Source organism: Trifolium pratense, linkage group LG4 (assembly GCF_020283565.1).
Source record: "Trifolium pratense cultivar HEN17-A07 linkage group LG4, ARS_RC_1.1, whole genome shotgun sequence".
NCBI lineage: Eukaryota > Viridiplantae > Streptophyta > Magnoliopsida > Fabales > Fabaceae > Trifolium > Trifolium pratense.
Window position 1 is genome coordinate 38556804 of NC_060062.1, and position 16458 is coordinate 38573261.

The 16458-nt window shown below is 35.0% G+C and overlaps 4 protein-coding genes across 4 annotated transcripts; 3 read left to right on the forward strand and 1 right to left on the reverse strand.

Moving 5' to 3' along the window:
• Nucleotides 1–377: 377 nt before the first annotated feature.
• Nucleotides 378–5839, reverse strand: LOC123882217 (cytochrome c oxidase assembly factor 5). Its single transcript, XM_045931026.1, has 3 exons — nt 5587–5839; nt 5320–5424; nt 378–758 (listed from the first exon to the last, which is right to left on the reverse strand). The coding sequence occupies exons 1-3, from the start codon at nt 5653–5655 to the stop codon at nt 717–719; spliced, it is 216 nt and encodes a 71-aa protein (XP_045786982.1). The 5' UTR covers nt 5656–5839; the 3' UTR covers nt 378–716.
• Nucleotides 5840–8388: 2549 nt separating this feature from the next.
• Nucleotides 8389–10642, forward strand: LOC123882218 (cytochrome P450 716B1-like). The gene is made up of 4 exons (XM_045931028.1): nt 8389–9006; nt 9263–9701; nt 9798–9985; nt 10067–10642. The coding sequence occupies exons 1-4, from the start codon at nt 8515–8517 to the stop codon at nt 10370–10372; spliced, it is 1425 nt and encodes a 474-aa protein (XP_045786984.1). The 5' UTR covers nt 8389–8514; the 3' UTR covers nt 10373–10642.
• A 111-nt stretch (nt 10643–10753) lies between these two features.
• On the forward strand, nt 10754–13233 carry LOC123882219 (cytochrome P450 716B1-like). The gene is given in 5 exon segments (XM_045931029.1): nt 10754–11470; nt 11803–12020; nt 12022–12209; nt 12295–12482; nt 12931–13233. Coding segments are annotated over 5 exon segments (1389 nt in total). The 5' UTR covers nt 10754–10978.
• Nucleotides 13234–13481: 248 nt separating this feature from the next.
• LOC123882222 (beta-amyrin 28-monooxygenase-like) lies at nt 13482–15892 on the forward strand. Its single transcript, XM_045931032.1, has 4 exons — nt 13482–14122; nt 14536–14974; nt 15059–15246; nt 15332–15892. Exons 1-4 carry the CDS (start codon nt 13631–13633, stop codon nt 15632–15634), a joined length of 1422 nt encoding a protein of 473 aa, XP_045786988.1. The 5' UTR covers nt 13482–13630; the 3' UTR covers nt 15635–15892.
• Nucleotides 15893–16458: the final 566 nt, after the last annotated feature.

Here is a 16458-nt window from a genome sequence, read left to right on the forward strand (position 1 = left end):
TTGCGTAACATGGTGATAATTATTAACTCAGAAGCAAAATTAAAAAAATCAATTTGAACTATACCAAAAATAAAAATTAGAAACTTTATCCAAATGGCACACACAAATTGTAGTTAAAGGGTTAAACTGCCTTACTAGTAGAAATAGTTTCTTGCTGTTGCTGAAAACATTTTGGGGTTTGACTTAAACAATTCTTATGAAGATGAAGAACCTATGTTTTGGAGAAGAAAAATGATTTAGTTTTCTGCCAATCCCAGATGACAATTGTATACAAGTCAATGTCTATATTAATCTTGAGATAGGAAGCATTCCTGTATCTCGCCTGGCGGTGCCCACCTCTCTGATTGTTGACTCAACACGTTAGGGAAAATTATGTGTTACCGTCAATTTTTTAATACTTTCGGCCAGAGAGATCATATTGTAGTTCATAACATTTCCAGTGATGAATTATGAAATAAATTGAAACTATGGCTTGATTATTATTATACTAATCTAACCCTTGGTGTATTGTCTATATATTAGTGTTCTCTCTAACATATCAAAATTCCACTTGTTAGGTGCATGGAAACTTACAATGCCATGAAATCAAACAATTATTACAGCCTCCAATTTCTCTGATTTATCTTCATCTTTCACCTTGACTTCATCTTGAGTAAAAAATTGAAAGTACTGAAAAAGGACAGTACAATACCACAGTTTTCCAGTGTATGGCATCGTTAATACCCTTTGTTTCCACGAATCCTTGCTCTCATGTCAATCTGTGAAGAATGAAGAAAACAAATTAGCTGTTTAATTTCAACATCATACTGAATTTTGAAGCTTACATATAATTACTAACATAAATTTATTCATTTTCTTCATGAAACATACACATTTTTACGATTGATTCTCTAGACCATAATAATTACACTATTTGAACATGTGAATGGCGAAATAGGGAGTCGTACAAATCTATGTCTAAAGTATATGCAATCTATCAAACTAGTCTCTGCTATTATATATTGACAAGAAATACAAGGGACTACTTAGCATTTTCATTTTCATATAGTTTAGAGTTTAAATTGATGGTTTATTCATCTTTATCAACTGATATGAATTATTGTAATCTAAGTTCTATAATATAGGCCATGAAGGACAAAGTTGCATATATGCATCACTACTAACAAAGACCGCATTCTTATAGTTAACATGGTTTAATTCAAACCTGAATTACATTGCATCACTACTAATGGTCGTTAGTTTCTATCCTGACCAAGTAAAATCAACAACTATCATGCAGTCAACGAAAAGATTTTTGCCACAATAGGTTCTCACATGTGTTGAAATTAGCTTGTGTATATAATCTAGTTTAACTTCATAAGCATGTAAGACTTTTTCGTAACTGATAAATCATCAACTTATTTTAACTGAAATCTCCAATAAGCTAAAAGCTAATCCAAACTAGGCCAATATCACATACATTGACATTATAACTTTAACCATCAAATCATTTCAACTTCTATCTAGTGTCATTCCTCAAAACTTTCATGAGGGAGCATAATCTTGAATACAAGAACCATTTAAGAGAGAAAAACTATCAAGTCTCAAACTTCTGAGACTAAAATGATACCATTGTCTTCCTGTACTTTGAAAGCTAAAGCAAGACGCAAGGTCAAATAAATCATAAACGATTACTCGCACTACCTCATGTCCCCAAGTTCAGTGCTATTTTATCTTCATTAACTGTACCTTGCAGTCCCAAATAAATGTTCATCCTATCACTCTGAATAATTTTCCAAGAAGCTCATAGATTGGCTTTCCATTCCTAACTTTTCAATTCCAAACTTGCAACCATATATCAGTTACCAACATGGCTCCTTCTAATGTGCACAAGGGCAATAAGTGTTGTATGACGCACAACTTGTTTTCATCATTAGATTAAAGTGATCCATCAAATGTTAAGTTGAACTGTCTACACTATATCCTTCCCCCTCTCCCTCCCTATCATCTCTGCCAAGTGCTCCCTAAGCTGGGTCGGTACATAAAGATGCGGCGAATGCCACTGCAGTTTTTACAAGGGAGACTAGAGGGATGAACAAACATCTATTGGAAGCAATAGAGGGTTCCATGCTGGAGGCAATACCAGTACCTTCCTCTCAATTTTATTGTTTTGCATCCGTTTTCGTTTTCTATTTTAATGGTGGTGATTTCCCTTTTTAAAACCCTAATTAACTAAATGAAGTTCAATTTTAATTTAGAAAATGGCCAATTCCTTTTCTGCTTCCTAATGTAGCGGCAATAACTTCCTTCTTCAACAACTTTTTCCATAATTCCTTAGTTTTTGTTCATCTTGTTACCCTATATTTAAGCACAATAAAGATGGACAAAATGCTTCAGAACAACTTCCAAATTTCTAAGTTTTTGTTCCTAAATTTTTCTTCCAAATTTCCTAAGTTTTTGTTCCTAAGTCACTGATCAGCGTAGCACTGGGCAGAGGGAGGGAATGGGGAAAAGGGTAGCTGCCTTGGTCTGACATGTACATGAGGCAGATGACATAAAAAAGATTCAGTAAGTTGGGCATATTATGAAATCTGTTGGGATTCTTTATCTAACGATTAAAAAAAGTTGTGTATCATACAATACAATGATACATATCTCACTTGTGCACATTAGAAATTGCCTAGTTTACAAATTACCAGATTATTTGGCTAAAGTCCATCACATTGCAAAGATGCTCCAGCACTTGTGCACATACCAAATTTGTTTCTAAGAATATAGAAGGACTCCAACTTTAAAGGCTTAGTCATTATGTCTAATTAATGCTCCTGTGAGATGCAAACTTGCAATGCACCAATTCAATGATTCCTTCTCTATTGAGATTGCGAAGAAAATGGAATCTCACATCTGTATGGTAGCTGCCATGCATGACTGGATTCCTGGACAACTTGATAGTGGAATTGTTATCACAGAAATTGACGGTGGCTTCCTTTGTTCATATCCAAGCTTCTCTAAGATTCTTCTTAACCAAACCCCTCGACAAGCACAAGATGCTGCAGCAATGAATTCAGCCTCTGTGGCAGTAATTGTGCCACTGGCTGCTTCTTGGAAGACCGTGAAATGGATCCTGACCCAAGCATAGAGACATATCCTGATGTACTCTTTTTATCGTCCACATCCCCTGCATAGTCCCTAATCACTATCCAAGTATGCTATCAAACTCATCCCTTTACTCCTTTTGTAAAGAGTTCCAAGCTCCAAGGTTCTTCTTACATTGTCTCGTGATATCTTACATCCTGGGACAATTGGATTGTTCACCATATTACTCTTTTCCAAACCAAACCTTTCCATTACTCCTTCGCATACTTTTGTTGACAAATGAATATTCCACCATTATTTTGAGTCGCTTCTATTCAAACGAAATGTCTCATTCTGCCTAGATCTGTCATATATCAAACTCCTGGCTTCATTGACTCCCACGAGCACGCACATGATATTCTTGTTGTCCAATCTCTTTCTCTGTGTATCTGCACATTAATATTGTACTATGCCCCCAAATATTCAAAAATTGTGAACTGAAGGATTGATTCCACTTCGATCCTCCACAGGTGCGACATCCTTTACCACTAGAGCACAATATTGTCCAAAATTCTTTAGGAACCTCTCTTTCTGACAACATACTTCTAAACATATTCAATGCAGTTCTATTTTCTTTTCCGCTACTTCATTCTACTATGGACAGTATTTCATGGTGAGTTGTCTGTTTAGGCCCATAGTTCTGCAAAATTCATTAAATTCTGAGGAAGTCTGCTCACCACCCCTCTCTGTTCTTAGGATGCATATGGAATTTCCAGAATCTTTTTAACCATAATCTTGAGCTTCTTGAAACTATCAAAGGCAGCAGATTTTTCTAGCAGAAAGCAAACCCCTGTTTTTCTACTTAAGTCATAAAAAAAAGTGATGAAGTACATCTTATTTGCTACTTGATGGGTCCACAAATGTCAAAATGAACAAGGTCACATCTTTGAGAAGCTGTCAAAGAAATCTTCTTTTGAATAGCTTCCACGTGCTTCTTTCCAACCATGCAACCAGCGCAAATAACAGGAGAACCCTTGAGCTTTGGTAATCCTCAGACCATCTACTTCTGTGTTGAAGTTCTCAAGCCTTTGATGCTTAGATGACCATATCTGTAGTGTCCCACACCCATTATTTGCAAATGGATAAACAACCATTTTGGCCCCCTAAATGTGTTTCTAACTTACAAACACATCCTCAAGTGTTTCTTTTGTTAGTAATTTTATGGACTAAATTGATCAACGGAAAACACATTTGAGTACCAAACTCACTTACTAAAGCAAATTTGAGGACAAAAATGACTAACAAAAGACACATTTTGGTGTGTTTTCATAATTTTGATACAACCAGGGACTATAGTTACAGCGCCTCACATATTCATGGACCAAAATGGTTGTTTACCCATTTGCAAACAGGAAGGGAGAATCGCAGGTGCAGTAAGGGCACACAATCTACTAGCAGACATATTGTTAGAAATAAGAAGGCCTGATAGAAATTACACATCTTGCAGAAACACAACAATCAGTGCGTTCTGCTGAAGCCACTAAATTTCCAGTTTAGTATTCCTTACTCCATGACTTTCATCATTGAATTCTCTACAAGCTTTACAAACTCTAGGAATCTTTCATCACGATCAAAACCAAAAACTAACCAAACAACTCAACCTAACAAGCTAACTACAACCTCTGTAGCACCGACACTTCTAATTGAAGGCATGTCTAGTGTCCGTACCAGTGTCGTGTCAGGTGTATGTGTCTGCGCTTCATAGTTAACAACTAATTAAGCTAACTGAAATACAATAACTAACAAGACTAAAAACTAACTAACCAACTCAAACTAACAAGCTAAGTAACCCACTTATGCGGCTAACAACCTCTGGTGTCCGACATGCGTCAGTGTCCGACACCGATACACGTGACTACATAATTTCCTCAAATTATTACCATGGCTCAGTGTCCTTTCCGGTATCCGTGTCATTGTCCGTGCTTCATACTTAACAACTAACCATACTAACGCTAACTAACCCACTTAAGGGTTTAATAACCTCTGTAGCACTGACTGATCGAAGGTGTGTCTAGTGTCGGTGTCCGAACCGACCCACGTGACTACAATACATTCACTTCAATCATATAATTTCCTCAAATTATTAACATGTCTAAGTGTCGTTTCCGGAATCTGTGTCGGTGTTTCATACTTAACAACTAACCATACTAACTAAAATACAAAATAACATGCTAACTTAAAAAGCCAAGAAATAAAAAAACTTGCCTGGCCTCTTTTGCAATTGAAATATGTTTCCCTAAGTCCAACACACTCACTTGATATTGATGGACTCTTCTCTCCAGCACATTCCCTGTAAGATCTATTCTCAACCTATTCACCAACACACACACATAACTCATTCAACATCACAACAATCAAAATTAAACATTGCAACAATCACACTAACAAAATAATTATTTTAAAAAAAAAAAAACTTTTTTTTAAAAAAAAATGAATAAAATCAGAAAAATAGTAGAGAAAAACAAACATAACCTTAACACAATCAGAATCACTGAGACACTTGACTAATTCCATAGCCAAACCCTTGCAAGACTTGGACATTGTTGTTCACTAAATTCTTCTCCTTCAGCTATCTTACCAGTGGAGGAGCAGCTGGAGGCGACGACGCAAGCAGCAATTGACGGTGGAGGGTGGAGGGTGGAGGGAAAAAGGCTTTCACGCGTTATGGTTTGAGAAGATGAATGAGGGGAAAGGCTTTTTTTTTAGAATAGAATAAAATTTCTGTGTTTTTTTGTAAAAGAAATAAAAACAACAATAGTTAAATTTAGTCCTTAAACTATCACTTTCTCACCAACTTAGTATCTAAACTATTAAAAACAACTAAAAGGTCCCTAATCTATTTTTCTTCCGTCAATTTAGTCCCTAAACTATTACTCTCTCACCAACTTGGTCCCTAAACTATTAAAAACAACTAAAAGGTCCTTAAACTATATTCACATCCTTCAATTTAGTCCCTCACAAACATCATTTTATGATTCCTAACAAACCTGTTATAATATCTCAAGGCACTTTTTAACACACTAGCATGGATGAAAAAAGCTAGCTCCTACTAGTATTACCAATAACACAATCAGCCTGCAAAGATAATTCACCATACAAATGCTTGAAAGTTAATAAGACTTTGTTAGCATACTAAAACAGAAGAAAAGGAATAGAAGGATAAAAAAACTCCCAGACCCGCAAGAAACAAGAGATCACAGTATAAACTTCAAAGGGATAAAACAAAATCACAAACCCTTACAAATTTACAAAAGTGAGAACAAAAAACAGACCTGATTTTAGCGTAGTCACTAACAAGAAAAGTAAATGTTTGAGCTTGAGAAGCTTCCGGTCCAGTGGGACTATAAAACTCACTAGGATAAGCAGTATTATTAAACCAGACAAAACAACAAGCTATAAAACCAAAAACGGTTGAATCATATCATTTTTTTTTTAATCTTTCAGTCAAAAAGTTGAATAAAAAAAATATTCTGTGTTAAAAAAAAAAACCGACAATTGCCACTTTTTTCATACTAAAGATCTCTTTCGTTCTAAATGATTATTCTGAAAGAATGAATTGAGTTCGGCGACTAGATGTTATATTTGCGTTGCGAGCAAAACGGTTGTTGCCGGAGAGTGGAGTGGTTGGCGGCGAGCAGGGTGGTTGTTTTTCGTCGAAGCACGTGGAAAAAGAAAGGGTGATAATATTTTAGGATTTTATAGACAAGTTAACCGATGACTAAATTGACGGATGAAAAATAGATTAGGGACCTTTTAGTTGTTTTTAATAGTTTAGGGACTAAGTTGGTGAGAGGGTGATAGTTTAGGGACTAAATTGACGGATGTAAAATAGATTAGGGACCTTTTAGTTGTTTTTAATAGTTTAGGGACTAAGTTGGTGAGAGATTGATAGTTTAGGGACTAAATTGACGGATGGAAAATAGATTAGGAACCTTTTAGTTATTTTTAATAGTTTAGGGACTAAGTTGGTGAGAGAGTGATAGTTTAGGGACTAAATTGACTGATTACTCAAATAAAAAAGTTAAATATACTTTTAGTCCACTAATTATATCAAATTTTATTTTTAGTTCTCTAAAGAATTTCTTTAAATTAGTTCTTTAAATTTTCAATTTTAGTTCCTACATTTTCTTTAAAAGTTCACGTATATTTTAAATGACATTTTTTGAAAACATATCATTAGTTTGACAATTTAATCTTTAATTTGAAGTCATAGATAAATTAACAAAAATAGAATAATAAATAGTTAAATTATTAATCTAATTATATTTTATTTTTTTTACGGAAAAACTAATTATATTTTATGGTCTTAATAATGATAATTTTCAAACAAAAAAAAAATCGAAAGTGATACGCGAACTTTAAAAAAATATAGATACTAAAATTTGTAGAAATTTTTTATAAGGACTAAAAACAAAATTTGGCATATTTAAAGCGATCAAAAACATATTTAACAAAAAAAAAAGTCGGGACGAATTGGGACCAGTTCACCGGTTTTCTTGGTTCACACCGATTCTACGCGATTTTTGGCGGTTTCATAGACAAACGATCTTGGCCTCGGCCTTGCTTCTGAACCTATACTGGGTCTGGTTCAAAGTTTTTTGTGAATTATTTTGGCACTTTCTACTAAATATTTTACTTTATTTTCTTATTAATTTATAATTCTTTTTGGTATACTTAATTAAAATATATAATTTAATTTTATATAATTTATTACAATATATTTAATTAGAAGAGATAAGACAAAAAAATCCTCAAAAAAGATAATAGTATGAACCCTAAACAATGAAATTTGAATCAAGCTCAAATACCACTCCATCAAGTTCAAGGTTTATTGGTCTCTTGCCCACTTTTTTTTGACGAATATTTACGTGTAACATAGAGTTTTGTAAAGATGACACGCACAGGGATGGGAATGGGTTTAGTATGCATTTATTTGCTAAAAAAAAATAAGAATCAAACACGACAATGAAATTTATATTGTATTTGATTTTAAAACTGTTTTTGAAAATGAACAAAAATTAAAATTATTGTCCCTCATCACTAAATCACAAGACAAATTTTTGTCTCAAGTACAAATTGTCTAAAATACCAAAATAATATTTTATCTACAAAATCGTACAATACAAAAAGTTGTCAAATACCTTAAAATTTTGTCATGTTTTGCTCCGTCTGGTACTTACCTCTTGCAAATCAAATGCACCCTTTAGAGTTTTATAAATATGATTGGTGACAGATCAGAAAAGTTTTAATAATGTACACCATGCCGGCTTGTTTTCATTTGAATACTCCAATCAAGGAATCAAAGAAAATATCAAATCCTCTTATAAAAGCATCAACATAAAACACTCTAATATCATATATTCATAATATTCAACAACCTGAAAAACAAAGTCTTGAATCATGACTAGTATTTACCTTGTTGCCCTCCTTTTACTGATTCCAATTCTCTTTCTGCTAAGAAGTACAAAACCATCCAAAAGGGTTCCTCCAGGTTCACTTGGAATTCCCATTATTGGTCAAAGTCTTGGCCTACTTCGAGCTATGCGCGCCAACACAGCAGAAAAATGGATAGAAGACAGAATCAACAAGTATGGTCCTATTTCAAAGCTAAGTCTTTTTGGAACACCAACTGTTTTGATTCATGGACAGGCTGCAAATAAGTTTATATTTGCTAATGGCGGTGACTCAATTGTTAATCAGCAAACACAGTCCATTAAGATGATATTAGGTGATAGGAACTTGTTGGAGTTGAGTGGCAAAGATCATAGTAGAGTTAGAGGTGCACTTGTCTCATTCTTGAAGCCGGAATCTTTGAAACAATATGTTTCTAAAATTGATGAAGAAGTTCGGAGTCACATTCGGATGCATTGGGAAGGGAAAAAGCAGGTTAAGGTATGTTGTTACAAATCTTAACATAAGCAAAAGCTGAAAAAAAAAGGTTGATTTTAACTTGTGACAATCTATGTTAATATAGATTAATATAGAGTATATTAGATAATCGAATTTGATGCCATACATGGTCAAATTGCTGATATAGATTTCATTGAGAGTATATTGTATGATTTCTGAACAAATAAATACTTGATTACAGGGATTTAAAACTTGTGACAACATACCTCATATCACTGTTTTTTGTTTTTTCTGACAGGTATTGCCACTAATGAAGACTCTCACATTCAACATAATTTGTTCCCTACTGTTTGGTCTTGAGAGTGGAAAACAAAGAGATCGATTCATGAATCCCTTCCAAGCAATGATTAAAGGAATGTGGTCAGTCCCAATTAATGCACCCTTCACACGATACAACCGCAGCCTCAGGGCTAGTGCAAGGATCCAAAAGTTGTTGAAGGAGATTGTGCACCAGAAGAAAGTTGAACACGACAAAAATGGCGCAAATTCCCGCCAAGACTTAATCAGTTGCATGCTTAGCATGGTTGAAGATGACAAACAAGTTATAACTGAGAATGAAATCATCCATAATGCTATGCTTGTCATGGTTGCAGGGCATGATACATCATCTATTTTAATCACTTTCATTATCAGGCTCTTGGCTAATGAACCAGCTATTTGTGCAGCTGTTCTTCAAGGTATGCATAGATTGGTTGTCCCTAATAAGCATGGTATTCATACAAGAAATTGTCAATTGAGAATACTTATTTGATTATATATGGTTGCACTTGCAGAACAGGAAGAAATAGCCAAAGGCAAGCTCTTGGGAGAGCCTCTAACATGGGAAGACCTTTCAAAGATGAAGTACACTTGGAGGGTAGCAAATGAAACTCTTCGAAGGTTTCCTCCCATCTTTGGTGGATTCAGAAAAGCAGCAACAGATATTGAATATGACGGATACGTTATACCTAAAGGGTGGCAGGTAAATAAAATTCTGGTGTATGTCATTGATGAACTTGTCAACATGGAATCTAATTAACACAAAACTTTGTTTGTTTTATAGATCTTTTGGGTTACATCAATGACTCACATGGACAACAACATTTTCCCTGAACCGTCAAAATTTGACCCGAGTAGATTTGAAAACCAAGCATCTACACCACCTTATTGCTTTGTTCCATTTGGAGGGGGAGCAAGAATATGTCCAGGATATGAGTTTTCTAGGGTTGAAATTCTTGTGGCAATTCATTACCTTGTAACCAAGTTCAGTTGGAAGCGACTTTCAGACAATTCTTTCAGCAGGGATCCAATGCCAACACCAACTCAAGGCCTACTTATTGAACTTTTCCCACGGAAACAACTATCTTAGTATGTTATGAAGATTAATGTATATCTGTATTAGATTATTTTGTGTTCAACTTCAATACATACTTTATTGTTAAAATCTTATTAGGAGAACGTGTTTTAAGGGAAAAATAAAGCAAATTCAAATATGAACTTTATTTTTAGTAGGAATCGAACTCGGTACTCTAAGATTCACAATAGTCACACACCCGGCCAATGTATATGTTCTATGATTTGGTAAGTAGGTAATACTATAATACTAAATGTACATTGCAGAATTGGAGTGATCAACAAACATGCCACTTTCACAACTCTTACAATAATTTTCTATTCAATGTTGATGGAGTAATTTTCAGTTCATTAACTTATGAAGTGGTAAAACCAAGATAACAAATTATATAGGCTTTAGAATTTTATGAATATGATGACACATAAGATGACACTGGTTTTAATATAGTTAAATAGACAGATGTTAGATCAAAAAAAATTTAATAATGTACACAGCCGGAATGTTTCATTTAAAAACTGAAATCAAGGAATCAAAAAAATGTCAAATCCTCATATACAAACATCAATATAAAACACTCTCATATCAGGATATTCCAGAACCTGAAAAATAAAGTCTTGAACCATGACTATTGTTCTCCTTGTTGCTCTCCTCTTACTCGTCCCAATTCTCTTTCTGCTAAAAAGAACCAAACCATCCAAAAGGGTCCCTCCAGGTTCACTTGGAATTCCCATTATTGGTCAACGTCTTGGCCTTCTTCGAGCTATGCGCGTCATCACAGCAGAAAAATGGATTGAAGACAGAACCAACAAGTATGGTCCTATTTCAAAGCTAAGCCTATTTGGAAAACTAACTGTTTTGATTCATGGACAGGCTGCAAATAAGTTTATATTCACCGATGACGGTGACAGTATTGTTAACCAGCAAACACGGTCTGTTAAGATGATATTAGGTGACAGGAACTTGTTGGAGCTGAGTGGCAAAGGTCATAGTAGAGTTAGAGGTGCACTTGTCTCATTCTTGAAGCCAGAATCTTTAAAACAATATGTTGGTAAAATTGATGAAGAAGTTAGGAGTCACATTCTGATGCATTGGGAAGGGAAGCAGCAGATCAAGGTATGTTGTTACGAATCACAACAACAATAAAAGTTAATAAAAAGTCGTGTTGGTTTTAACTTGTGGCTATCTATAAGATCGGATCCTCTCTATTGAATGGACACAGGTATAATACTAGTGCCAGATAGATACGAGTTCTGCTGATTTTTTTAAAATGTCCAAGTAAATAGAATTCGATATAAACATGATCAAATTGCTGACAGATTTTAACGAGGGCAAATGACTTAATTTACTTGAATAGGAGATTATAAGTGGTATTGAATTACATGAATTTATAACTTGTGACAACAAAGAACTTACCCTTTGAATTATTTGTTTATTATTTCTGATAGGTATTGCCGCTGATGAAGACTCTCACATTCAACATAATTTGTTCTCTTCTGTTTGGTCTTGAGAGTGGAAAACAAAGAGATCAATTCATGAATCCCTTCCAAGCAATGATGAAAGGAATGTTGTCTGTCCCAATTAATATACCCTTCACGCGCTACAACCGCAGCCTCAAGGCAACTGCAAAGATCCAAAACATGTTGAAGGAGATTTGACAACAATCCCCGCCAAGACTTAATCAGTTGCTTGCTTAACATGGTTGAAGATGACAAACAAGTTTTAACTGAGAAGGAAATCATCCATAATGCTGTGCTTGTCATGGTCGCAGGACATGACACATCGTCTGTTCTAATCACTTTCATTATCCGGCTATTGGCTAATGAACCAGCTATTTGTGCAGCTGTTTTTCAAGGTAAGAATACTTATAGTGATTTTATTTTATTTTTTGTTTAAAAGTTAAGGCAAGGAATTCTTTATATTACATTATATGGTTACAGAACAGGAAGAGATAGCAAAAGGCAAGCTTTTAGGAGAGCCTCTGACATGGGAAGATCTTTCAAAGATGAAGTACACTTGGAGAGTAGCAATGGAAACTCTGAGAATGTTTCCTCCCATCTTTGGTGGCTTCAGAAAAGCGGCAACCGATATTAAATATGGTGGATACATTATACCCAAAGGGTGGCAGGTAAATGAAACTTGGTTTAGAATTGTTGATGGTTCTGTTCAGGAACGAAACCAAAGTGAACTGAATCGTTACAGTTACAGCAGTTCGGTAAAACTGAACCGAACTGTTAATTGTTCATTTCAATCCGAACTAGTATACCTGTAGTTTTTCGAGTCGAATTGATTATTTGTGACTTGCTAATATTAACGGATAATAAAGACTATTGAAAACAAAAACCAAATGGAAAATAAGGACTGTTGTAAAAAAAACAAAAAACCGAACTGTTAAACTAAATTTCATCGGAAAAAACCGAACTATGATGGATAGTTCACTAACTTAATTGAAACTGGTTCAATTCAATTCGTAAACTGTCAATCATGGTTTAGTTCGAACATTCCTAATCTGGTGTTTGTCATTGATGACCTTCTCAACATGCAATCTAATTCACATAAAACTTGTCTTTTTATAGATCTTCTGGGTTACATCAATGACTCACATGGACAACAACATTTTCCCAGAACCGTCAAAGTTTGATCCGAGTAGATTCGAAAACCAAGCATCTACACCACCCTATTGCTTTGTTCCATTTGGAGGGGGAACAAGAATATGTCCAGGATATGTGTTTGCTAGGGTTGAAACTCTTGTGACAATTCATTACCTTGTGACTAAGTTCATTTGGAAGCTACTTTCAGACAATTCTTTCAGCAGGGATCCAATGCCAACGCCAACTCAAGGCCTACTGGTTGAACTTTGCTCGAGGAAACTATCTTAAATGGTTTTGCAAAGAGAGTTTCTTGCATGCAATGAGAGTGGCTAAGAGGAAGGTGGGTTTTGGACTATTGTTGCTGTGAGCTCGTGAGAGAGAGGGAATGGTTTTGCAAAGTTACTGACTTTTTCCTTTACTTGCATGTGTTTCTAATAGTTGCATATTTTTTTATCACCGGAGCAAAATTGGTATGTGTTGCGTAAGTATGACGTGACATCGTGGGGACTCATTGATAATGATAATAGTTCAGAAAAGTTTCAATAATGTAAACAGCCGGCTTGAAATTATTTAAAAACTCCTTATAAAGGTATCAAAGAAAATGTCAAATCCTATTATAAAAGCATCAATATAAAACACTCTTATATGAGGATATTCCAGAACCTAAAAAACAAAGTCTTGAACCATGAATGGTATTCTCCTTGTTGCTCTCCTTTTACTGATCCCAATTCTCTTTCTGCTAGGAAAAACCAAACAATCCAAAAGGGTTCCTCCAGGTTCACTTGGAATTCCCATTATTGGTCAAAGTCTTGGCTATCTTCGAGCTAGGCGCGCCAACATAGCAGAAAAATGGATTGAAGACAGAATCAACAAGTATGGTCCTATTTCAAAGCTTAGCCTATTTGGAAAACCAACTGTTTTGATTCATGGACAGGCTGCAAATAAGTTTATATTTACCAATGGCGGTGGCAATATTGTTAACATGCAAATACAGTCTATTAAGATGATATTAGGTGACAGGAACTTGCAAGAACTGAGTGGCAAAGATCTTAGCAGAGTTAGAGGTGCACTTGTCTCATTCTTGAAGCCAGAATCTTTGAAACAATATGTTTATAAAATTGATGAAGAAGTTAGGAGTCACATTCAGATGCATTGGGAAGGGAAACAGCAGGTCAAGGTATGTTGTTACAAATCATCACAACAATAAAAGCTGATAAAAATGTCACGTTGGTTTTAACTTGTGACAATCTATGTTGCACGGACACGGGTACAATACTAGTATCAGATAAGGGTACGGGCAGATTTTTGTAAAATCTCCAGGTGTGTGTGTGTGTCTAAATTTGATTTAAAGTATATAAGAAAATAGAATTTCACATAAATGTGAACGAAGTGCCGACATAGATTTTATTGAGGGCAAATGACTTATTTACTTGAATACGAGAATATAAATAATATTGAATTATTTGGTTTATTAGACTAATTTATATGATTTCTGTAAGAAAAAAACAAATACATGATTAAAGGGATTTCTAACTTGAGACAACAAAGAACATACCCTTCTTTGAATTATTTGTTTATTTTTTCTGATAGGTATTGCCCCTAATGAAGACTCTCACATTCAACATAATTTCATCTCTTCTGTTTGGTCTTGAGAGTGGAAAACAAAGAGATCAATTCATGAACCCGTTCCAAGAATTGATGAAAGGGGTGCTGTCTGTCCCAATTAATATACCCTTCACGCGCTACAACCGCAGCCTCAAGGCAAGCGCAAGGATCCAAAACATGTTGAAGGAGATTGTGCACCAGAAGACAGTTGAACAGGAGAAAACTGGCGTCAATCCCCGCCAAGACTTAATCAGCTGCATGCTTAGCATGGTTGAAGATGACAAACAAATTTTAACTGAGAAGGAAATCATCCATAATGTTATGCTTTTCATGGTTGCAGGATATGACACATCATCTGTTCTAATCACTTTCATTATCCGGCTCTTGGCTAATGAACCAGCTATTTGTGCAGCTGTTCTTCAAGGTAAGAATACTTACGGTGATTTTATTTTATTTATTTATAAAAGTTAAGGCAAAGAATTCTATATAATTCATTATATGGTTACAGAACAGGAAGAGATAGCAAGAGGAAAGCTTTTAGGAGAGCCTCTAACATGGGAAGACCTTTCAAAGATGAAGTACACTTGGAGAGTAGCAATGGAAACTCTTAGAATGGTTCCTCCAGTCTTTGGTGGATTCAGAAAAGCAGCAACAGATATTGAATATGGTGGATACATTATACCTAAAGGGTGGCAGGTAAATGAAACTTTAGTGTTTACCATTGATGAACTTCTCTCCATGCAATCTAATCTAATTAACATAAAACTTTGGTTTTTTATAGATCTTTTGGGTTACATCAATGACTCACATGGACAGCAACATTTTCCCAGAACCAACAAAGTTTGATCCATGTAGATTTGAAAACCAAGCATCTACACCACCCTATTGCTTTGTTCCATTTGGAGGGGGAGCAAGAATATGTCCAGGAAATGAGTTTGCTAGGGTTGAAACTCTGGTGGCAATTCATTACCTTGTGACTAAGTTCATTTGGAAGCGACTTTCAGACAATTCTTTCAGCAGGGATCCTATGCCAACACCAAATCAAGGCCTACTGATTGAACTTTGCCCAAGGAAACTATCGTAACTCTCATTCAACAACTGCTGGCTCCCCTAATAAGAATTTTACTAGAATAATTTGTTATGCAGATTAGTGTATATGTATTTGTATTAGCTTATAGTTAAAATCTTATTAGGACTTGTTATAATGGAAAAATAAAGCAAATTCAAACATGAATATATATTATATTGCATGGTATATATTCGAGTTCCGTCTATCTACATAATCTTCAACCTAGCTAGAAATGTAATCCAAATTTCATGAATCATCTAAGTTGTGAGAACATATACAATGGTGAATCTGTTGTAATTTTTTTATGAAATCAAATGGATATAAACAACAGCAATTATTCATTTGGAATCTCATAAATCAAATGGGGCACCTTTCATTCATGTGAGGATATGATTGTATGGCATTGTTTCCAGGTAACTCCATTCGCCTTTAATCTGTCAATAAGAAAACTTTGCCGTGTCTCCGTCATTGCACCGTCTTGGCAAGCGACTTAAATTGTTCTCAAACAAATTGAGAATGTAAGCATCTTTTATCTGCATGTATTGCATAAAAACAAGCCCATAAGCACCTGGTCAAGAAAAGTCTATACAGAAACAGTTCATTAACTTATGAAGTTGTACAACCAAGATAACAAACTATATATTTCCAATGGTTCCTATCAAATTTTGTGCAGGATGAATTATTAAAATTACACAAATATTGCAATCCAAAAATAGAAACCAGACTCTTGGACAAACTCACCGCAAACTCTGTCACTAGGATGTTCATCAACACAAGAAGTCCATTTGCCTTCGGTGTAGGTCCAGTTATCCTGATCCGGAATCGTCAATAATTCATCA